General features: G+C 42.6%; 1 protein-coding gene across 4 annotated transcripts in view; it reads left to right on the forward strand.

The window, feature by feature from the left end:
• Positions 1–6,304: 6,304 nt before the first annotated feature.
• Positions 6,305–23,604, forward strand: part of Fam120c (family with sequence similarity 120C) — a 133,124-nt gene continuing 115,824 nt past the window's right edge. For 2 of the 4 annotated variants that reach the window (XM_052758504.1, XM_052758434.1), the window contains exon 1: positions 6,305–7,372. In XM_052758504.1, the coding sequence (XP_052614464.1) occupies positions 6,689–7,372 (684 nt within the window). In that variant the 5' untranslated portion in view covers positions 6,305–6,688. The remainder of the gene's footprint in view (positions 7,373–23,604) is intronic. The other 2 variants (XM_052758349.1, XM_052758270.1) reach the window with 2 other exon arrangements.

Here is a 23,604-nt window from a genome sequence, read left to right on the forward strand (position 1 = left end):
AAAGGTGTGTGCCACCACTGCCTGGCTCTGTTTCTCTTTTAGACTGGATTAATCTCATGTAGCCCAGTGTGGCCTTGAACTCACAGAAATCCACACAGATCTTTGCCTCCCAAGTGCTAGGATTAAAGGTGTGTGCCACCACTGCCTGACATCCGTAGCTAACTGTGGCTGGCTCTGTCCTCTGGTCTTTTTTTTTTTTTTTTTTTTTTTGGTTTTTCGAAACAGGGTTTCTCTGTGTAGCTTTGCGCCTTTCCTGGAACTCACTTGGTAGCCCAGGCTGGCCTCGAACTCACAGAGATCCACCTGCCTCTGCCTCCCGAGTGCTGGGATTAAAGGCGTGCGCCACCACTGCCCGGCTGTCCTCTGATCTTAAGGCAAATTTTATTTGTTCAAAATACCACCACATACTCTATTCCTTTTCTTTCGCTTGAAGAGCTTTTTATAATGTTATGAATCCTAACCATTAGAGACTAAAGACCTATGATGATTCGATCTGATTTTGGGGAATATCCACAGGAAGGCACACAGTGAACACAAAATTGTAGCCATATGCCAGCACTTTCTAGGTTTGCGATTATGTAAATAAAGAGAATAAACAAACAGATTAGGTCACCTTTTTTTTTTTTTTTTTTTTTTTTTGGTTTTTCGAGACAGGGTTTCTCTGTGTAGCTTTGCGCCTTTCCTGGAACTCACTCAGTAGTCCAGGCTGGCCTCGAACTCACAGAGATCCGCCTGGCTCTGCCTCCCGAGTGCTGGGATTAAAGGTGTGCGCCACCACCGCCCGGCAGATTAGGTCACTTTTAAACTGGATCTTGGAAAAGGAATGGAAGTGATTTCTCCAGTGGAGAAAAGCATGATGTTCTGACCTCCCCGCCATCACCACAAGCCTGTGCCTGTCAGCCAGATGAAAGGGCAGAGAATGCTCTGAGGGAAGAGGGCTCCTGGTGACCTGCATGATGGGGCGGTGGCTGTGGGTAAAGGGGTCAGTAGGAAACCCCACAGTGGTCAGAAGCTCAGAGATTTTGCAAATGAATTGCAAATGAATTGATAACACCATGATGGTCTCCTCCAGGCTGGACATGATGGTTGCCATCTTGAGTGTCTCATAGAGAGTGGGGAAGCACATGAGGCTGCTCCCTTTCGAGAGGATATGGAAGTCTGTTAACAATGGCTGCAGGGAGGAAGCTATGTCAGGAGCATAGCGGCATGTCAGTCACAATGTTCCTGTAAGCAAACCTGGATAAACTAATTGGTTCAACAACAACAAAACCAACCTCATTCTTCCAGTACCCAGCTCTATTCTTGTAGCAGTATCAAACTTGTTAAAGAAATTATTGAGTCTCTTTCACAGATGCAGTCAGAGTTCAAGAAGTTATGCAACTTGTTGAAGCTATCTCCTTAAGAAGGAGCTGAATGGTATTGAAACCCAGTTCTTGATTCCGGGGCACACCTCCTTCTGCTTCCAGAGCTTTGGCGCCTGTCATTTCTACCTTCTCTATGGCCTATAACCACTGTAGTTTCCCCTGGATTGCATATGCACGTTAGTAAAACTCTTGTGTCTAAGTCAAGAGAACAAATTTGAACAAGTTTTAGCAAGAAGGGAATTTATAAAGATGGAGGCCTCACAAAATCCAGGGAAAATGCAAATGGGCCTTAGGAATAAACAAAGGTATATACTTTGATATACCCAGGATTCACTTCTCCTCTTCTAACTCTATCCCAAATTCTCTGGGAAAGTACATGAAAGGTGGTCTCATACAGCTAAAACAATAAAGTACAGGACGTAGTAGCAAAGGAGTGCACAGAGACAACTCAGTAGTTTACCCATAATGCTCTTCTTGGTTGCTCTAGAAACATTATGCCATTCTCCCATATATACAATTAGAAACATGCCTACCTCAACCAAATCCATGGATAATTGTAAGTCATAAGCAACTACTAGTCCAGATATAATGGCATCACGTGGACATACTCCTTCTTCCTCTAGTTCGGTTACAATAAAATGTAGCTCCTTGTAATCTTGCAATCTCTGATAAATGTAGCTTCCACCAATAGATTAATATGTAACAGTATAGAAATAAATGCAATCAAAATTCCCTTTCAGGGAAGGAGAAGTCACACATTGATCCATCACTAGATCTGAGAATGTACCTTTTCACCTGGATGGGGATAATGGAAATAAATCACAGGTATATGAAAACCCATGGGAGTCATTTGCTTATCATTTTCTTACTTAACCAGGCTGTATTTAGGCTGGGATTATGCTCAAAATGAGGTTCTTAAATTTGGAAATGTGTTTGAATCTCCCAGAGGCTAGAGGGGTCTGCAAAATGCACAAGTACATTCCTTTCATACCCCTGCTCTAAGAGATTTGACCTAATTAACAAGGCCTCTAGCAACCCAAGGTCAAATCACTAGGAGAATTCAGTGTGCCATTCAGGAAAAACAGGGCTGATAGGAATTCTGTTTATTGTACCCCATAGCTGATCCACTTTAGAGTATTTACTAAAAGGGGCTTATAATTGTCCATCTTTCTTCTGTCCCTTAGAGATGTGTACATCTCTCATATACCTCAGGAGTGTCTTTCCTAAGGACCTGTGAGACATTCCTTGGAAACCTAATTGTCAGGAACAATAGGGCCTCTGTCTTTCTGTCGCTGTGTTGGTAGGATAGAAATCTAATTGCCAGCCAGCATGCACATTTGGTCTAATCACATTTATATTGATCAGACCTAATTTTTTTTACTTCCTTGATGCTATTCCACCCCCACCCCCATTTCCTCTTGTATTTCCTCATTCTCCCACTCATCTCTGTGCAAATGGAACCAAAGCTCAGCTCCTTCCCTTATCAGCAGTAAGTAGTTTGTGAATAAACTGTTTACAACACTTATGTCTGGCTTGGTTTATCTTTGACATTACTAAAATCACAGAGTTTTGGTCCTACACTCGGTGTCTCTAATGTTGGAAATCAAGCGTTGGGAATGAGAAAATCCTGTTTGGAACAATTCACAGGTTTTGCTGATGTGCTGGTCCAGAATTAGTACTCTGGATGATCAATTACGATCCTCATTTACCAGATGTGATTTTCTACTGACAAAAATACTCTAAATCTTTATTTGAATGTCTATTGGTTTCAGGTTGGGAGATCTTCCAGTAACAAGTGTTAATAACAGGTAGTGAAAATCTTGTTGTTAGTCTCCTTTCTCTTCCTTTCTTTTTTCCAGTGCTGGGGATGGAACTCCTTGTCTTGCGCATGCTAAGCGGGTCCTCTACCAATGTTGCAGCTTCTATTTCTTAGCACTCTAAGGATGCAGCTCATTCTCTGCCATTCTGCTCTTGAGCAGAGACCCACTAGGAAATAGTAAGCTGAGCTCAATGCTGCTTTGGTTTGTTTTTGTTAGTGGTGCTGAGGAATGGAAGCTGGTAAGGACTCTACCACTGAACTACATGCCCAGCCCCAGGGCTTCTGAGTCCCAGGAACAATAAATAACTGCTATACTGCCATGTCTTACAAAATGTCCACTCCCTTCCCATCAATGGAGGCTAGAGGACTCCCGTGTTTATCAGTTCCACATATTTAGGGTTTGTCATTTGCCACTCCTCATTCCTGGATTGGTTATTCTTTTTGTAACCAAATGTAATGAGCTCACGTGTTGGTGAGTGCAAAGACAAAACAAACAAACAAGCAAACAAGCACAGCCAAGACATAAAAGAGTGGAGAGAGATTTATTACTCAAAGCAGATGAGACCATGCGTGTCTCAACCAGCACGGCTTTGGGATTGACCTGACTGGGGCAACGGAGAAAGAAGAAATGACAGGGTGCATACCGAAAAGCTGGGACTGGGTGGGCCTTGCACTCTGATGGAGTGCCAGCAGCAACAGCCTGGTGACTCAGCACCTTTATCACGTACAGCAATAATGGGGAGGTCCATTAGCTAATCTGGGTAGGGGAATCTCTGTAGGGGAGCAGTCCCAGGCTGCAGTCAGTGGGGAGGAGGAAGCTGTGCTTGATACTTTCTGCACCTGCTCTCAGCATCATTCCCATGGGCCTGAGGCATTGGGGTCCTCGACCTGGCTGTACTTGTGTCATCAACGCTCATTCATACAGGGGACAATCTCTCCCCACACATGGGAGCTAATGCCTAAGCACTGCCTCCTTTGAACAAAGGAATGAGAGTTTAGAGAGCCTACAGAGTCATAGAGGAAAACACTTTAGCTTGGGCAATAACTGTGTGCATGCTCAGTTAAGGAGCATGGTCCCAAGTATGCTGTTTAAGATCATCTAAGAGGGAAAGATACAAATTTTAGACATAGCTCAAGTTCACAGAGTGTTAAAAGGGTTAAAATGGGGAAGAGGAATGTATCTGGGAATTCTCAGCTTTTATCATAAAGTGTTAGCTTAAAATAAAGGGAAGGAGACGTTGTGTTTATGCGTGTACAGGTGCACTTGTGTGTCTGGATGTGCATTCATTCATATGTGTACCTGTGAAAACCAGAGGGCAAAATTTGGATACCATTCTTTAGGAGTGCTCCACCTCAGTTTTTGACACAGGCTCTCTTATTGGTCTGACACTTATCAATTAGACTAGGCTGCCTGGCCACTGAGTCCCAGGAATCCACTTGTCTCTGCTTACCCAGCACTGGGGTTACAAGTGCACTGCATTGAGCCTGGCTTTTTGCTGTGGTCTCTGAGGACTGAACTCAGGTCCTCATGCTTGCAAAGGAAATGTTTTGACCAGAGAGCCATCTCACCAGCACAGAAAGGATGCTTTGAAGGTAGATTAATATAGAAGTTTGCCTCTAACGGTGTCTCATTTGTGGCTAACATTTTCATAAATGGCTGATGATTCAATTCTTTTTGTGGTTTTGGGGGTTTATTTTTTTTCATTTTTTGTTTTGTTTCATTCATATCCCTGACTGAACTGGAAAACATAAGCTTCAAAGTTGTGGCAATCCTTCTGCCTCAACCTTCCAAATGTTGAGTTTACAGCTGTAAGCCACCACACCAGGTAGAATATGGCATTATAAGAATATGTGAACATGATAGTATTTGTTTACTTTCTTGGTTCCTGGAAATCACTAGGTAGCCTCAGCTGGCCTGGATCTTAAGGGGACTGTCCTGTTTCAACCTCCTGAGTACTGGGGTTGCAGGCACATACCACCATGCGTAAGACGACAGTTTTTGTTTTTGCTGTAACCTTTTTAATTAACGAGAGGGCCAACTTCTAGGAAAGGGATGCTGGGCAAACTCTCTAGTAAGCACCTTTTACTAAACCTCCATTCTGTCATCCCTTCCGGCTACTGCCCTTCCTTTCACTTTGATTCACCATCCCTACCATTCTGGATCCACTACTCTAATTCCTTTCCAGGATTTGTAGCTTGTTTGTATTTTCACCCTAACAGACAATTCTGACGTCATTCATCACAATCACTTCTGGACTCTGCACTTTCATGTTCTGTCGGTTACGTTTCAGCAAATTCTAAGCCAGATGAGACTATTCTTCAATGCAGATCTTATTTTCTGCTGTATTCTGGCTGAAGGGGCGGGCCCTAAAAGCTTGACAGCAGACAGACACTACATGGATTTCATTGGGGAAACATGCTGCAAACATATTTTTCAAAAGATTGTGAACAAATTAGAACCCTTGCAGCTATTTTGAATTGCTCCCACATGGGCAAATTCACTAGGTTTGAAAGCAAATCCCCTAACCATATGGCATAGCTTAGTGAGTACCAATAAGGTCCAGGTTGTAGTTCAATTTGTGTGGATGTTTTATCTCCCTGACTAGAGATCCTGGGGGCAAATTATAGGCAATTTCATTTTGTCTGTTCATTGTCTTAGGTAAATCTTTTACCATTCCTAAGGGAGACAACTTCGAAAAATGACAGTAGCTAAAAACAATAGTAATGGTTGTTATGTTTCATGTGTGTTCTTGTCCATTCATTTAGAGTTATGGCATGTCATCTTTTCTATGAAAGGGAAAATTCTCCCTCTCAGGGAACTTTAGCTCACTTTAGCCAAATTCAATCAATCCACTGTACTTCCTTTCCCATGATGCATCACCTCCATTTCTTTCCCTGGGAATGGCAGTATAATTTCCTGAGGCAACTCGGTTGGATACTAGGCGTTCTGGTGCAAATCCTATACACACATTTTCACGTCCTGCTTCTTCTGACGTTGTGCACATCAAGGCCTGACATGGGTGGCCATCAGGTTCTTCCACTGCATCCTGAGGCCATCCGGGAAAAGACTACAACTCCCAGGATGCCCATCCGCCCCGCCCCGCCCCGATTCCCCTCCCCCAGCTAGAAAGCGAGTATCACAGAGAAGACGAGGCAACATGGCTCCCGGAGGTGGAAGGCAGAAGCTTCACCCTCTTTGAAGCAGTGAAGAAGAGCAGCGGAGGGGAACGGAAAAAAGAGAAGTGACTACGAATTGTCGTCGCTTTTATCTTCCCAGCCTCTTCTGGGTCTGGTCAGCCTCACCTCTGCTCTCCACCCGCACCCAGTCTGTGGTCTCCTCCCCTCCCCGCCCACGTTCCCTCGCCCCTCCCGTCGCGAACCCTTTCCCCGCCCCCCCTCGCCCCTACCCCCCGCGGAGTGCGCACGCGCCCGCCTCCAGCTTCGCGCGGGGATCGCCGACTGGCCCGCTTGCGCAGCCGCTGTTCCTTCTGCCCACGGAGGAAGCATGGGCGTCCAGGGCTTCCAAGAGTTCCTGGAGAAGCGCTGTCCCGGGGCTGTGGTGCCTGTGGACCTCCTCAAACTCGCGCGCACCGTCTCGCGCCAGCAGCAGCAGCAGCACCTGCACCGCCAGCTGCCGCCGGCAGCCCTAGCGCCGGGGGCTCCACGCATCACCAGGGGCTCCGCTCCTCTGCCGCCGCCGCTCCCGCCCGCCGCCTTTGGCCCTTACTCCGGGGGCCCGGGGCCGACTCGGCACCATCACCCTGCTCACCATTTCCACCATCACGGCCAAGCGCCGCCAGGGCTGCATCCGCCGCCGCCCCCTCCGCTGCCTGGGGCTCGGGTATTGGTAGACGCGGGCTCGGCGCTGCCGCGGCTCTATGGTGGCTACCAGACGGATTGGGTTTGTGGCGGCCAGTGGAATGCCATGCTGGGCTACTTGTCAGCGCTGTGCCAGGCTTGTGCCTATCCGGGCGGCGACGGCCTGGAGCTGGTGGTCATGTTCCCTGGGGGCCTGGGGAAAGACCGACTGGCCGAATGGGGCCGTCGGTGCCAGGCGGAGCGGCAGACTGCGCAACTGATCGTGGGACACGTGGGCAACAAGGGCACCCCTCCACCGCGGGCCTGGTTCCTGCCACCTGCCTGCCTGAGCCACTGCGTGAGGCTAGCACTCATCCGCTTCCGGGTCAAGGTGAGGGAGGGGTCAGATTTTAAATGAAATGTCCCACACCTGTTCCTTCCAGACTAAACACCTAACCATTTACTGAATTACCTGCCACTCACTCAATCAGCTAACCTGCTGGCGACCATTTTATCCACCTGTGCCCCCTTCACATGGCCTCTTACCAATTCACTTACCCTACATGGCTCTATCTCTATCCATGTCATCATAGTAACCCCCTTTATATTTACTTACCCAATTGGCCTACCTGTTGGTTTTAGCAGAATTGACTCACAATTTCTTTGGGGCTTCATGTCTCTCTTGCTGTCATCTCCCTCAAACTGAAATATGTTTTTTTCCCTTCATTTTCCAGTTGACATCCCCCCCCCCATATGTCTTTTCAACCTCATGGCAAATAAAACAGATGTTAGTGGAACATCTTTCTTCGATAGTTCCCCCCATTTGACCTAAAGCTGCTTTTTTACCCTTCCATTGAATCCTTTTCATTTCAGCATGCTTTTAGCTTGGCATGCCTTAGCCCAAACAATCAATCCACTGATTGAGTCACTGTTCAGGAAGATGAACATGCTGAACGGGGGGTTTCAAAGACTGGGGGCTGAGCCACTGTTCCTGTCCTTGGAAGATCAAATATGGAATATTTATTTCATGGTGTAAATATGTGTGGTGACTATGCTTTCTGGTATAGACAGTAAGTACAGTACCTGTTTGGATAGGTGGGTGGGGTGATATCTGTGGGCTAAAATGGTCCAGGGAAACTTCCTGAAGATGACAGACCTTACCTACGTCTGTCAGAACTGGCTGGATTCGAATGGTTCACGGGTTTTGGAGGAGGTTGGTTTTTTTTTTTTTTTTTTTCTTTTTTGGTTTTTCGAGACAGGGTTTCTCTGTGTAGCTTTGCGCCTTTCCTGGGACTCACTTGGTAGCCCAGGCTGGCCTCGAACTCACAGAGATCCGCCTGGCTCTGCCTCCCGAGTGCTGGGATTAAAGGCGTGCGCCACCACCGCCCGGCCGGAGGAGGTTGTTTTAAATAAAGAAATCGAGCAGAAGCAAAAAGAAATACCAAGTGTGTGAGGCCCCATGGGCTGAAATGTAAGTCCAGTCTGTGAGTAAGTCGGGCCGCTGCATATGGAGCTTGGGGAAAGCTTGGCAGCATCCCCGGGTCTTGGCACCACTGCTATTACGCTGTTGCTTTCCCATACTCTTAGGTTTCAAGTTCCTACGTGTAGAGAATAGCAAGGCTTGAGAAGTAAGGAGGTGGGCAGGAAAAAGACAGAAAAGCAGCGCGGGCTTAGGTAGGAGAAACTGCACACTCATTTCTCAGCCAGAGTTCTGGGGGATGGCCTCTCAGGATTGGGGGTTTGGGAATTCAGAAACTAAACAGGTGGCAGCTGGTGGAGTAAGGAGGAAATGGAGACGGAAAGATCTGCTACGTAGAGACGTTTGCAGTGGTAATAGAATGTGACTGGAATCCTATGATGCTAGACATGTAGTGCTCAGCATCAAATCTGTGCCTAGGCGTCATGGATTAGAGCTTTTTTAATTTGAAAAGCCAGTAATGGGCTGGAGAAAACTCAGGGGTAGAATGTCATTACTAACCAGGAGACCCTTGCTTCAGTCTCCTAACACTGCATGCAAAAAAAAAAAAATCTAATCAGGAGCTGACTTAAAATATAACTGTAACAAAACCCCACTTGCCTGTTCTCCTGACTGAACATTTCAAAGCAGATTCATTTACAGTCATTCCTTCCAAAATGTTTTTAATGGCACCACCCAGGCTTTAAGGGATTTTTTTTTTACCCCATTATTATTTTTTTTTAATCTTGCTGCTGCTGGCACAAGTGATGACTATGTTAGTGGAGCAGGTTCTTTTCCTTCTTTTTTTCAGGGGGTGGGGCTTTGTTAAGGACGTGCTTTGCTGTTGGACTACACCTGCAGCCTTTAGGTTCTTTAAAACAATTACCTCATTGGATCTTTACAGTAACTCATGAAGCAGTATTACCCCTGTTTTCCAAATGGGGGAACTCGGCAGACCCAGGAGCTTTACACATTTGCCCAGAGATAACCTAGTAATAAACGATAGAGCTGGGATTCTGGGATTTACGTCCATGTAGTCTGACTCCACAGCTTGTGTTCTTAACAACAGTGTTCAAAGATGAATCTTTCTGAAGAGGCACTGTGGTTAGATTGTTTCCACACTGGAAGAAATACCTCACAGGCACCTGGATAAAAGCAGATTCGGCTTATCCATTTGTGTTATTGCTTTACTGAGTGCTTGCTAGTTAGTAAGTACTGTGCTGGGTGCAGAAAATTCTCCAGGAGGTCAGGGTTTAGTAAACACTGAAAACAAAATCCAAATACTCTATGCTAATTCCACTTGATGAAAACTGTGGCCTATTTGCAGGGGCATGGTAATTTCTTAGTGAGTGAGTAAAATTTGGGAGTACCTTTACAGATTGGCTGGCCATGAAGGGGTTTAAGATATAAAAACAATGCTGCTTTTTTTTTTTACCTATCCATTGAATCCTTTTCATTTCAGCATGCTTTTAGCTTGTCATGCCTTAGCCCAAACAAACAATCCACTGAGAATGGACAAGGGTATGGAGGCCTAAAGCAGCTTGTTTGAGAGCTCTGAGTAGGTACCTGTTTATTATATTTACAAATATTATTTGCTGAATAGGTTTTGACTGATGATTGGCAAGAGAGAGGAACACTGTAGGTTTGTGGTTTATATTCTCCACCAGTCAAAAATTTTGAGATCCAACTGTAAGTGTATTTTGTCATATTTATCACAGTTTTTTTTTTGAAGACAAGTTCTCATGTATTCCAGGCTATCCTTGAATTCGATGTATAGCCAAGACTGACTTCAAATTCTTCCTGATTGTCCTGCCTCTACCTCTAAAGTGCTGGCAACACAAGAGTGCACCATCACACTTGGCGCAGTCTCAGTTTTTAAAAATCTCAGCAGCGGTCATGGGCAGTCATGTATGCCTGTATAATTCCAGCAACTCAGGAGGCTGAGGCAGGAGGATGGCTCGAGCCTTGGAGTTTGAGGTCAAGCTGGTAATATAGTGAGACACTCTCTGTAAGCAAATATCCCAGCAATACATAAACATGATGGCTTGAATAGATCCTAAGAGACTGTAGGAGTGACTTCTAAAAAGGTGACACACACCTCATCCCGGTATTCAGGGAGCCTGAGGCAGTTCTGAGCTGCATAGTGAGACACATCTCAGAAAAACAAGTGAAGAGCATGTACCCCTCTCAGAGAGGACCTGAGTTCAGTGCCCAGCACCCATAATGGGTGGTTTGTAACTAACTCCAGCTCTGGGGATCTGGATACTGTGAGCACACACACAAACAAAAATGTGTAAACAGTGACTTAAGACTGACTCTGGAATTGTGTAAATAATGTTGATGCTCTTATTTCTCTGGGCTGTGGTCAGCAACTCTTTTGTTGTTGGCATGATGAAGAATGTCTTGAACTGTGCAGATAGGAAAGAGTATGGGTCAATAACTAACTGTTCATTGCCTTTTCAGAGCTGCATTCTGTCTTGAAGGTGGCAATTTTTCCCATGGGTGATTTGCATGTGGAGCATTTCTTTTGTTTGAATACTAGTGCTTCAGAACAAAAACTGGATCTCTATTGTGCCTTGGTTTTGTTCTTTAGTTTAGCAGTCAAGATGAGCCTTTATTTTTAGTCTCATTTTCATTTTTAATAGAGAATATAGAAGTGGCAGGATTAAATACTTGCTAAGGTGCTGGGTTGTCTGTTTAGCTTTAGGCGAACTTGGACTTTATAAAAATTTTGGTGTCTATTGTTGACATGATGTTTCTGATTTGGTTTGTCATAATTATTTGCTCAGTATACCTTTGTAAGTGAAAACAACCAGTAGCAAGAAAATTTAGTAACTCCCAAGTTCCTGGCCCACTCTCTTCCAAAGGGTCTCAGAAATAGAGCAACATAAAGTAGGGTTAGACTGTGATTTGGGAGATGATGTGGTGTGATGCAGACGAATGGAGGCTTTATTTAATGATTATTATAAATGAGCAAAAAAAAAAAAAAAAAACACCCCAGCACATAAAGCCCTCCGCTTCAAGGCTGTCTGAGAAGGACGCTGAGTGGGTTGATGGAATGGAAAAGGTTTGCTTGTCGGAAATCATATTGGTGGTACATGAATAACCAGACTTTGAGAAATCTGACTGGGTGCAGGGGCCATTTGTGCTCTCCTCCTTCAGGAGGAAATGGCTGATGTGCCTCCTGATTACTAATCCTATCATCCAGACACTGAAAAGTCCACGGTACTTCTAGGTGGGAAATGAGCATGAGAGTACTCACTGTCACTTCTTGAGCACCAAGTTGAGTATAAAATGCTTTAAACACAGTGTCTTGTTTAATCCTCACGGCTTTGCAAGATGCACTTTATCCTCCCCATTTTACAATTAAATAACTTAAATGCAAAGAGGTAAAATGGAGGTTGGGGCTATAATATAGCTCAGTGTTGAACAAGGAAGATCCTGGGTTCAGTCTCCAGGGTCAAAGCCAAACCAAACCAAACATATTTTGGTGCTGTGGATTAGCACCTCTGCATGGTTGGTACATACTGTACCACTGAACCCAGGTCCGGTAATTTTCTTTTGGGGAAGGAGGTAGGCTCTGGTAAGTGAGCTATAAAAATCATGAGAGCTCTACTGTATAGTCTCTGCAGAATCCCACGACATTGTCTTTTTGAACATCTTTTTTGTGTAAGGTTGTGTACTTTTATTGACGAAGTGCAGAGAAACAGTAAGGATTGTTGAGCATTGCATTTGTGCCAGCAATGCTGAAATCCACAGTCCTGCCAATACAAGACAAATGTGCTAGCTAATTGCCAAGTGAGTCACACAGTGATGTTTAGGAATTCAGAAGTAGCAATCTCTTTCTGTGCACAAATAATTGGTCTGTGCACAAATAATTGGTGTGTGTGTGTGTGTGTGTGTGTGTGTGTGTGTGTGTGTGTATATGTGTGTGTTGCTACCAATGGAACCTGGAACCTCACACACTTCCCTTGAGGTATATCCCTAGTCTCATAATAATCTTTACAATATAAATCAATCTTACTCATTTCCTTTAAGCCATTATGCTTATCTCCTTTCTTTGCTTTCCACCATTATTCCTGAAAAAAAAAAAAGACTATTCTCATTCCTTAATCTGTTGCCACTTAAAAGATTTTTTTATTTGATATTGGGTGGAGGGTGTGGATGTATGTGAGTGCATATAAAGTGGGTGTGTGTGTACGGCAATGTGAGGTCAGAGAACAAATCAGTTCTTTTCTGCCATGTGTGTCCTGGGGATTGAATCCAGGTCATCAGACTTGGCAAGTACATTAACTTGCTGAGCCATTTCCCTGGCCTTTTATTGCCACTTTAAAAAACAGTTTAAATGTGTTTCTTTTTTAAAAACATTTATTTATTTGTGTGTGAGTGCCTGCATATGTGTATGTACATGTATGTATGGGCACACGTGTGCTATGGTTCATGTGTGGCTGTCAGAAGTCAGCTGTGGGAGTCAGTTCTCTCCACTGTGTGGGTTCTAGGAGTGGAACTCAGGTTGTTAGACTTGTCAGCAAGTGCCTTTACCTGCTGTACTGTCTTGACGGCCCTAAATTAATTTCTAGTTAGCATGCACAGCAGTGGGTTTCCTTATACTGTGTGCATATGTATATGTCGTTGTAATTTGCTCATGCTCATCTCCATCATTATCCTCTTTGCCTTCCCTGCTGTTGCCCTTCTTCTTCCCAAATAATATTGTTTTCATGTCATTCATATTTATATGTGCAAATACATATATACAGCTTTCATGTCATATATTGTTAAATTTTTGATCTTACATATGCAAGGAAACGTGATACTTGATTTTTTTCCTGCCCATTACCTTCTTTTGTTTCCCTTGTTTCCTGTTAGTCCTCTTCCTCCTCCAAACATTCCCCTTTCTACTTTCATGTCTCATACATACCTATATATATATATATTCATATGTGATAGAAAACGTTTGTCTTTATGAGTCGGGCTTATTTCACTTATCATGATCTTATGTTGCAAGCATTTTCCTGAGAAATTTTGTCCTTTTCTTCAAGTAAAACTACATTGTGCTCACAATAACACCCCATACATATACATTCACTATGTTTTTTATCCATTCATTTATTGATGAACATTTAGGATCATAGCATATCTTGACTTCTTTAATATTGCTGTAATAAACATGGATGTACAAGTGTCTCTGTAGTATGCTGACTTAGATTGCTTAGGAGTATATGCCCAGGAGTGGTATAGTTGGATCATATAGTAGTTCTATTTTAGTTAGTTGATGAACCTTCATACTGATTTCAATAATGACTGGGCTAACTTATATTCCTGCTAGAATTATATAATGGTTCACTTTGTGTGTGTGAATATGTGTGTGTTTTGAGACACTGTCTCTTGTTATAACTCAGATTGGCCTCATATTCTTATGTAGCCAAGGATATCCTTTAACTCCCCGCCTCCCCAGTACTGGAAATCCAAGTGTGCATCACCACATTCAGTTTATTCAGTCCTGGGGATCAAACTGAAGGGTTTGGTATGCTGTGCAAGTGCTCTACTAACTGAGCTATGTTCCCAGCCTAGGCTTCCTCTCCCCGTCCCCCTTGCATCCTTAACCACCTCCCAAGTGCTGGGATTAAAGACATGCACCACCATGCCTGCCCAGAATATATATTTCTACTAAATTCCCTGGTGATAATGATGGTGGTCAAGTCACATTTTTGTTTTGTTTTGTTTTTTGAGAGAGGGTCTCACTATGTAGCCTTGGCTGACTCAGTGTGTAGAGCAGGCTGGCCTTGAACTCATAGAGGTCCATCTATCTCTGCCTTAAGAGTACTGGATTAAAGGCATGTGCCACCACACCCAGCTTTGCATCCTTACCCACATCCTTTGTTATTTATTTTGTTTGATCGCCATTCTGAATGAGATGTAGTTTTGATTTTCAGTTTCCTAACAACTAAGCATTTTCCCTATATTTCTTGGTCATTTGTTCTTCTGAGAATTGTCTACTCATTTTCCTGTTTATTGGTTGGGTAACTGGGGAAGGGGGTTGATGTCTAATTTTTTTGTTTGTTTTTTATAATGTACTCTTGGTATCAGTCCCCTAGCAGATGTCATTAATCCCACTGAGCAAGAATAAGACCACTACCACAATTTTAAGCAGTATTTGAAGCAAGCTTCAATTAAATACTGGCCAGGTTGATGGTCTCTGGTCAGGTCCATTCCAGGGTTCCCAGGAAATGCTGATGAGTCACACCTGGCAGAAAAATGCAATCCCATAAGGATTTCCCATCAGGTCCAATCAGGGGCAAGCATGTATCTTGGTATACTTCCTGCCTACATCCAATCGGGCAAGTGTGCATCCTGACGTACTTCCTGCCAGTGTAACTTGTTATCTCCCATAAACAATAGTCTCCAGCATTTCAGGAAGTATCTGTCCTTGGGCAAGGGGCTTACAGGTTAGAGGCATTTTGTTTCATGGCACAGTAGTTAAAACTTAAAATGTAATTTTGGTTCTCACATTCCCCCCTTGAGTTGTATTGTGAGTCAAATCCTTGACTGTGTGATGGGTTCCTGTTTATATTGGGATCTAATAACCATCAGCTTAAATGATAAATGGTACTCAGACAGGAATTATCATCTAGTCAAGGCATTAATGATGCAAGAGCCAACAGTAATTAGCAGAAGCAGAAGGGCCAAAGACCCTGTGATGGCTGACATCAGAGTTACTATCTAGGAGGAGCCTGGAAATGAGAATGAGGACCAGCCATTTAGTTCATCTCAGGTCCCCTTTTTTTGCAGTGTTTATTTGAGTACAGCCAGATTATCTGTAACTAATCTCATGGTTTTTGGATAGAAACAATTTTCTTTAAAAGCTATACAATAACCTGTTTTACATAGAGCAAGTTGAATGCCCTTATATTGTAGAATCTACCTGTTGATAGATCTGGGCCTATCTGGTTTTAATGGGTACCTTTCCTGGTATGCCAATTGGCATTATAGGTAGCCATTTTGTTCCCTATGCCTGCAAGTTTCCTTTTGAACTAACATTCCAACCTGTTGAGAATAAGGGGTGACATGCTCTCTTCTGTAACTACTTTCAGCTGCAACCAGAATGTTGTTAGGTCCCAGGAATGCTGAAATACCAGTCAAAAGCATGGGAGAGGAATCAGGCAATGGAATACTCATCAGAAGCCTCTGGTTTGCTGACCCAGCTAAGAGACAGAGAGCAATCACATTGGCTGGACTGTTCACATCAGCTTCCAGCAAGTCAGAGCTCAGGAGTTTGCAGTCCATAGTTGATTCCTGGATGGTGTCTATCAGCCAAGGGGAAGTCTGCTGAGACATATATAGACTAGGGATGGAAGTCAGAGTTCAGGAACTAAGTACAGGAAAATCTTATATTTAGACCTTTCAGGCCCATAGTCCCAGTAATTGGGAAAGGAGAGGAATCCCAAGACCAGCGGAGAGATCCTACCATCATGAATAGGCAAGTGGGAAACTTAGGATGTATTTATCTGGAGTCCCTTTGACCTACCTGTGAGAGGTGGATCCAAGTCTTACAACTCCCTTGACTCCCTGAAGATTACATGAATTTTAGTTTACAAGAAGAAGATAAAAGTTTTAGATATATTAGCATTTGTCACTGTTTGGAATCTGTACTAAAGTCCACATTGTTGAAGAAAGCAGCTAACAGGTATCTGTAGGAAATTTCAATGTAACAATCGCATAGAGGGGGAAGAAGTCGGAAACATTTCCAGTTTAATCACATACCTTAAGTCACTTTCTTAGATCTTGGCAACTTGCATTTACACACCTTAAGTCAGAAGTTCCTTAAGCTTTCACTTCATGGAACTTTGTACACCTTAGAACGCTTTCTTCTACTCTTAGAACTTGCATAGATTTCAAACGTTTTTCTTTCTGTCTGATCATTTACCAGAGACATGAGTAGTTATTACTGAGAACAGTCATTGCAAAGTAAGTTCTTTTTTTTGGTGGTAGGGGATTGAGACGTGTTTCTCTGTGTAACAGCCCTGGTTGTCCTGGAACTCACTCAGTAGACAAGACTGGCCTTGGACTCAGAGTTCTGCTTGCCTCTGCTTCCCAAGTGCTGGGATTAAAGGCATGTGCCACCACCACCCTGCCAAAGTAAGTTCTTTTAAACAAAGGAATAGTAAGAAGTTATGTCTGAAACCTCTTTATCCTTTAATACAAAGCCTGCTAGCAAGGCAAACCTGTTTGCCTTTTCTTAACAAGAGACCTATAGATTTAGGAAAGCAAGGCTTTATTTTTATATATGAAATGGACTAACAAGATGGCTGCAGCCTTGGGGGAAGGGGCTGGTTGCCAGCTGCTGCCAGGCTGACAAAACTATAGAGATCTGAGAATGATAAACTATAGCAGGAAGTATAAACCAAATGGCCTAGGTATCCATTAAAATGACAGAGATTTATCCATTCCCTAGACAGTCATCTCAGGCTCCTTTGGCCTCCATGGCTTCATTTTGCAGCAGAGGTACCAGGGCAGCATCAGTTTTGGCCACCAGGCCCAGGAGACCTGAGAGGCTTTTCCTGTGACAATCAACTCTCCATTGTCCTGCTTGTCCACAGTTTGGGCAGGTACTGGCTGTAGGTGAGGCATTGCCCAGTGGTTAATGTTATCACAATCCAGGTTGAGTCATCATTGTGCCCCATAATCTTCTTGGAGACCTTGGGGTCACTGCTAGGACCTAGCCTATCTGTCATAGTAAGCTTTTTCTATTAAGTATTTTTGAAAATAATATATTCTTATTTCATGTGTATTTGTGTTTTGCCTGAGTGTATGTCTGTGTGAAGGTGTCAGATCCCCTGAAACTAGAGTTACAGGCAGTTAGGAGCTGCTATGTGAGTTCTGGGAATTGAACCCAGGTCCTCTGGAAGAGCAGTTAGTGCTCTTAACTGCTGAGCCATCTTTTCAGCCTCTCCACTTAACATTTTAAATGCCATATTCAGCAGATCTTTGACAAGTTTGAGGACTGTTATCTATTAAGTATATCTGAGCTAAATAAATTTTGCTTGTTTTTAGTTACTTCTTTTAGGCTTAACCTTGAAAACATATACAAGAAGCTAAATAAGGCTTATTTTTGCAATTAAGTACATTAGTAATTAACATGACTATAAATGCAATTCTGAACATATTAAAGAATTTGATCATTTATGAGGTGACTGACCATTAACTTGTATATATTAATTATCTTTAATAGTGTACAATAAGTTAATAGCTTTTATAAGATTAGAATTTGCAGCTTTATCCCTGTTAAGTTTAAGTCTTAAAAAGTAATTTCTGAATTGAAACTCTTTTACTATCAAAACTTTACTTATAAATTAAATATCCACAGGGAGACTGGCAACTTTAATTTCCTGGTTCTTTTATAGTATACTATTACAGAATATAACAGTTTCCAATATGACTCCATTTATCAAAAATATCTAAAGCTTAACAAAGTTGTCAAAGACAAGGAGGATAGATATACATTCTTAAGCCTGAATAGACTTTAGGTCAGGAGAGACATTCTCTAAACCAGTGGTTCTTGACCTTTCTAATGCTGTGACCCTTCATCACAGTTCCCCATGTTGTGGTGACCCCCAACCATGAAATCATTCTTGTTGCTCTTTTACAACTGTAATTTTGCCACTGCTGTAAATTGCAATGCAAACATCTGACATGCAGATGGTCCTAGGCTACCCCTGTGAAAGGGTCTTTCGACCAACGAAGGGTTGTGTCATATAGGTTGAGAATATTGCTCCAAGCTCTGTGTCAGACTGCTTAGGTCATTGTCTTGCTGCATCATAGCATAGGAATATCCCAGTATCTAGTGTTTAGTGTTTGGTGCTCATAGCTGTGGCCCTAACTCTTTAGCCTTTTATTTATTTATTTAAGATCACATATTTTTTCCTTTTTTTTTTCTTTTTGAGTATTCTTTGTTTGTTTTCCCGAGACAGGGTTTCTCTGTGTAGCTTTGGAGCATTTCCTGGAACTCACTCTGTAGACCAGACTGGCCTCGAACTCACAGAGATCTGCCTGCCTCTGCCTCCCGAGTGCTGGGATTAAAGGCGTGCGCCACCACCGCCCGGCTTCACACTTTAAGATCACATATAAAACATTGTATAAACTTAAATTTAAAAGCTGTTCCTTAAAAAGTATCCAGTTTTTAAATTTAAATTTTCTGTAAAACTAAAATTTCCTCTTAAAGAAGTTTAAAGTCTCTCAGCTGTGTGCTCCTGCAATATCAAAAAAAATAAAGTACCTTTTTTATTTCAAGATGGAAGATACAGGGCGCAACCACAATTTGCACAAGGCAAAACCAAGCTCCAACAGCACAAACAATTCAGTGCTCAGTATCTGGGATGCATTCACAATCCTTTGAGCTTTCGAAAAGGGCTTGGGTCACCTCTCTGGCCCACACTCAGCAGCATACACAGCCTACCTTCTAGGTCCCAGCCTGCTTCATTTCACTGTGGCTGGTGTTTCCAATGATTACCATATGGCACTAGCATTTCCAGAACTGCTAGGGTCCTCCATTGCAACTGGTCTCTAGGAATTCCAGTCCTGCCACACACTAGCAAGCCTCAGCTGTTCTCCATGACCCTTTTGTATCTTTAAAACTAATACCATCTGGCTGACTCTTACGTTACAAAGTTTGCCTGACAGCACAAGTTACGTTGTTGTATATGAATGCATAGTGGTGCAGCTTTAATACCTTATTAAACAAGCATTGTTTTTAAATCCTGTCCTTCATAAACATTGTTTTCAGGACAGGAATTATACAAAAAAATCATAATCTAAAATATCTTGAAGACCTGTTGTTGCCTCTATGGTTGGGCCAGACTATGTAGCCAACCTTTAATCAAGATGGTGGCAAAGTCATATGACATCCTTCTTCTCCAACCCTAACAAAGATGGCAGCAAGTTACGTGTTGCTTATATCCCAAATGGTATTACGCCAAATGGTTCCATTAAGATTACCTATGCATAGATCTTTAACTATCAAACCTGCATTAATTAACTTTTTTTTCACACATTTTATAGATTCTTAACCATACCCAATAAAATAAACTTACAAATCTTAAGGTACAGAATGTTCACATAAACCAAGCTTCATTTTTTTTAGCTGTTCTGCTTTGCTCTCTTCTCCCTGTCAGTGTCAGGTGACTTGCCTGATGTAGGGCATAGAAGAAAGTTTTAAATATGCTTGGGTCTAGAGAAGGGAGGACCATAACCCAACTCTACAGCCAGCTTTCCAATAAAGTAGAACAGCATAAAACAATTTTAATGTTATCCATTTCCAAAAGACATCTGAATTCCTGCTAACCTGAATCCAGTGACCAGAGAAATCAGAGATTCTGGGCCCCAGCCATAAAAGCATTTATGGTAACAGTAGTGGCTGGTGACAGCAGAGACAGCAGAAATACAACCAAGAAATACCAAACACAATAAAGATTGCATACTCGCCGGGCGGTGGTGGCGCACGCCTTTAATCCCAGCACTTGGGAGGCAGAGCCAGGTGGATCTCTGTGAGTTTGAGGCCAGCCTGGGCTACCAAGTGAGTTCCAGGAAAGGCGCAAAGCTACACAGAGAAACCCTGTCTGGAAAAACCAAAAAAAAAAAAAAAAAAAAAAAAAAAAAAAAAAAAAAGATTGCATACTCAAGAGTAGCCAGAAAAAAAACATGCTGTGGCTACCATACATTCATCATTCAACTGAGTTGACCCAATTCTGCCTCAGCTCCATGTTTACAACAAAACATAGGGACACACCAGAAAACACAGACTCATCCACATACACAAAACAGACCAAACTTGCCAACCAACCAGAACCAGGCAGGTGGGTGATGTCTTGCTATTTGCCCTAGACCCTCCACCTCCCAGATTAGAATCCTAGGAAACAGAACCAGAGTATGACTCACTAGTAGGCCTTTGTGGATGCTTGCTGCTTTTCTCAGCATGGCAGTTTACCCTGATAGTCTGTGAACTGAAGGCAGCCTTGGCGCCTTTTAACGTCTCAAGGCACCTGCCTTCTGAAGTGGTCCCTCAGCTCCAGAGTGAAGGTACTGCTTTAGAATTTAGGTGGATGGTCTGAATCTCACTGGGGCCTCCAGAAAATGTTAATCCCACAGGATGAGAATAAGATTACTACCACAATTTGAAGCAAGCTTCGACTAAATACTGGCCGGGTTGATGTACTCTGGCCAGGTCCATTCCAGGATTCCCAGGAAATGCTGACGAGTCACACCTGGAAGAGGCTTAAAAAGGTCATCCCACAAGGCCACTGTATTTTCCATCAGGTCCAATCAGGGGCAAGCATATATCCTGACATCCTTCCTACCTGTGTACCTCCTGCCTACATCCAATCAGAGGTAAGCATACATCTTGCCGCATTTCCTGCCCACATACCTCTCCCCTACATGTGATCAAGCACATCTGGAAAACTTGGGTCAAATAAACTTGTTTAGGGGAGTAAAAATGTGATTTGTTATCTCCCATAAACAATAGCCTCCAGGGTTTCAGCAAGTATCTGTCCTTGGGCAAGGGGCTTACAGGTTAGAGGCGTTTTTTTTCTTGGATCTCTTAGGCACAGTAATCAAAGCTTAAATGTTACTTTGGCTCTCAGAATATATGGCTACAAAGATAATCTCCTATTCTGTAGGCTGACTTTCACTCTGTTGTTTCTCTTCTTGTTCAGAAACTTTAATTTCATACGGTATCATTTATCATTTGTCAGCTCTCTCTGTCCCTTCACAAATCCTCAAGTCTCTGAGAAAGCCCTTGCATCTGCTTATATCTTGAGTGTTTTTCTCTGCGGCAGTTTCAGTTGGGTCTTGGGTTCTTTGATCATTTTGAGCTGATTTTTGTGCAGGGCAAAAGATAAGGATCTAATTTCGTTCTTCTGTGTCTTTCCAGCTTTCTCACCACCATTTATTAAAGAAAATCTTTCCTTGTTTCTAACACCTTTGTTAAGAATCAAGAGTCTGTAGCTGTGTGAGTTTTGTTTCATCCCACTGATCTGTGTATCTGATTTTGTGACCACACTATGCTGTATTTGTTACTCTGTCTCTGTAGTGTAATGTGAAATCAGATAATGTGATACTTCTAATATTATTCTTATTGATTGAGATTGCTGTGACTATTCCTGGTCTTCATGGGTTTATATTCATTTTAGATTTTTTTTTCAATTTCTATGATGGATGCCTTTGGGATTTTTAGAGGGACTACATCAAACAGAACTGTAGATTGCTTTCAGAAATATTCTATTTTCACATTATTTATATGTATATTTAACATTATGTACTTTTGTGTGTTTCTGGGTGGGTAGGTATATATGTCCCATGGCATGTGTGGAAGTTAGAGGACAGCTTGTGGGAGTCGGTTCTCTCCTACCATGTGTATCCTGGGGATCAAACTCAAGGCATCAAGCTAAGCCATTTTGCTGGCCCTATTGTTTTAATTAATTATTTTTTTTTTTTTTTACTTTTATTTAGTGTGTGCATGAAGACCAGAGAACAACCTGTGGCGAATCACTTTTCTTCTTCCACTATGTGGATCATGGGGATGGCACTGAGGGCTGTAGGCTCAGGAGGAAGTTCTAGGCCACAAGCTTGGGGGCCTGCACTTTTCCCATCTGAGTCATTTTGTAGCTCACTTTTCATGCTCTTGATGCTGCTGTCAACCAGTGAGCATGAGTGCTCTTTCCAGCTAGTGTCCAGTTTCTTCAGCGTTTGTAGCTCGAGTTTTCCTGCCTGGCCCACAGTCAGGACAAATCTCTGTCACCCGCCAGTCCCACAGCCGCTCAGACCCAACCAAGTAAACACAGAGACTTATATTGCTTACAAACTGTATGGCCGTGACAGGCTTCTTGCTAACTGTTCTTATATCTTAAATGAGTCCATTTCTGTAAATCTATACCTTGCCACGTGGCTCATGGCTTACCGGCATCTTTACATGCTTGTCATGGTGGCAGCTGGCAGTGTCTCCCCCTTCCTTCCTGTTCTCTCAATTCTCCTCTTTGTTGGTCCTGCCTATACTTCCTGCCTGGCCACTGGCCAATCAGTGTTTTATTTATTGACCAATCAGAGCACATACAGACCATCCCACAGCAAGTGTTCTGAATTTTTAATTAAAGAGATCTTTCACCTCCTTGGTTAGATTTATTCCTAGGAAATTTTAAGGTCTGTTGATTATAAAATTGTTCTCTAGAGTTCTTTCTCAAAATGTTCATTATTAATACACAGAAACAGTACTGATTCTTGTATGTCTTCCTACCTTGGTGAAAGTGTTTATTAAATCTAAGAGTTTTGTGGTGGTTTCTTTAGTGTCTTCAAATAGGGATAATTTGATTCTTCCTTTCCTGTTTGCATACATTTTATTTTTTTTCTTTTGCCTTATTGCTGTGGCTAAGACTTCAAATATTCTGGATAAGAGTAGAGATAGTGGGGACACTCTTGTCTAGTTCTTGATCTTAAAAGAAATACTTTAAAAATGACCCCATTTGGTATATAATGTTGTTATAGAATTTTGTATGTAGTTTTCACTGTGTTTTAGTTAGTCCTTCTGTTCCTAGTTTCTTCGGGGTTTTTAGCATGAAATGATATTGAACTTTGTTGAAGGCCTTTTCTGCATCTCTGTGATGACCATGTGATTTCTGTCCTTGAGTCTGTTTATGTGCTATGTATTACATTTATGATTTGTATATGCTGAACCATTCTTGCATCCCTGGAATAAAAATCAAGTTGACAGTGAACTTTTTTTTGGGGGGGTAAGAGGTGGGGGTGGGTGAAGACAGGGTCTTACCATGTAGTTCTGGTTGTCCTGGAACTCACTTTGTAGACCAGACTGGCCTCGAACTTACAGAGATCTGCTTGCCTCTGTCTCTGGAGTGCTGGGGTCAAAGGTGTGCGCCACTACGCCCAGCTTACAGTGGTATCTTTTTAATGTGTTGTTGAATTCAGATTGCAAGTATTTTGTTGAAAAATTTGGCATCTGTATTCACGAAGGACATAGGTCTGTAGTTTTCTTTTTTGTTATGTCCTTATATAGTTTTGGCATCAAGAATACTGCCTTCATAGAATGTATTTCTTACTGTTCCTTTCTATTTCAGTTTGGAGACCTCTGATGTTAATTCTTCCTTAAACGTCCAGCAGAATTG

This window comes from Peromyscus californicus, unplaced genomic scaffold (assembly GCF_007827085.1).
Source record: "Peromyscus californicus insignis strain IS unplaced genomic scaffold, ASM782708v3 Scaffold_10__1_contigs__length_136768540, whole genome shotgun sequence".
NCBI classification, from domain to species: domain Eukaryota; kingdom Metazoa; phylum Chordata; class Mammalia; order Rodentia; family Cricetidae; genus Peromyscus; species Peromyscus californicus.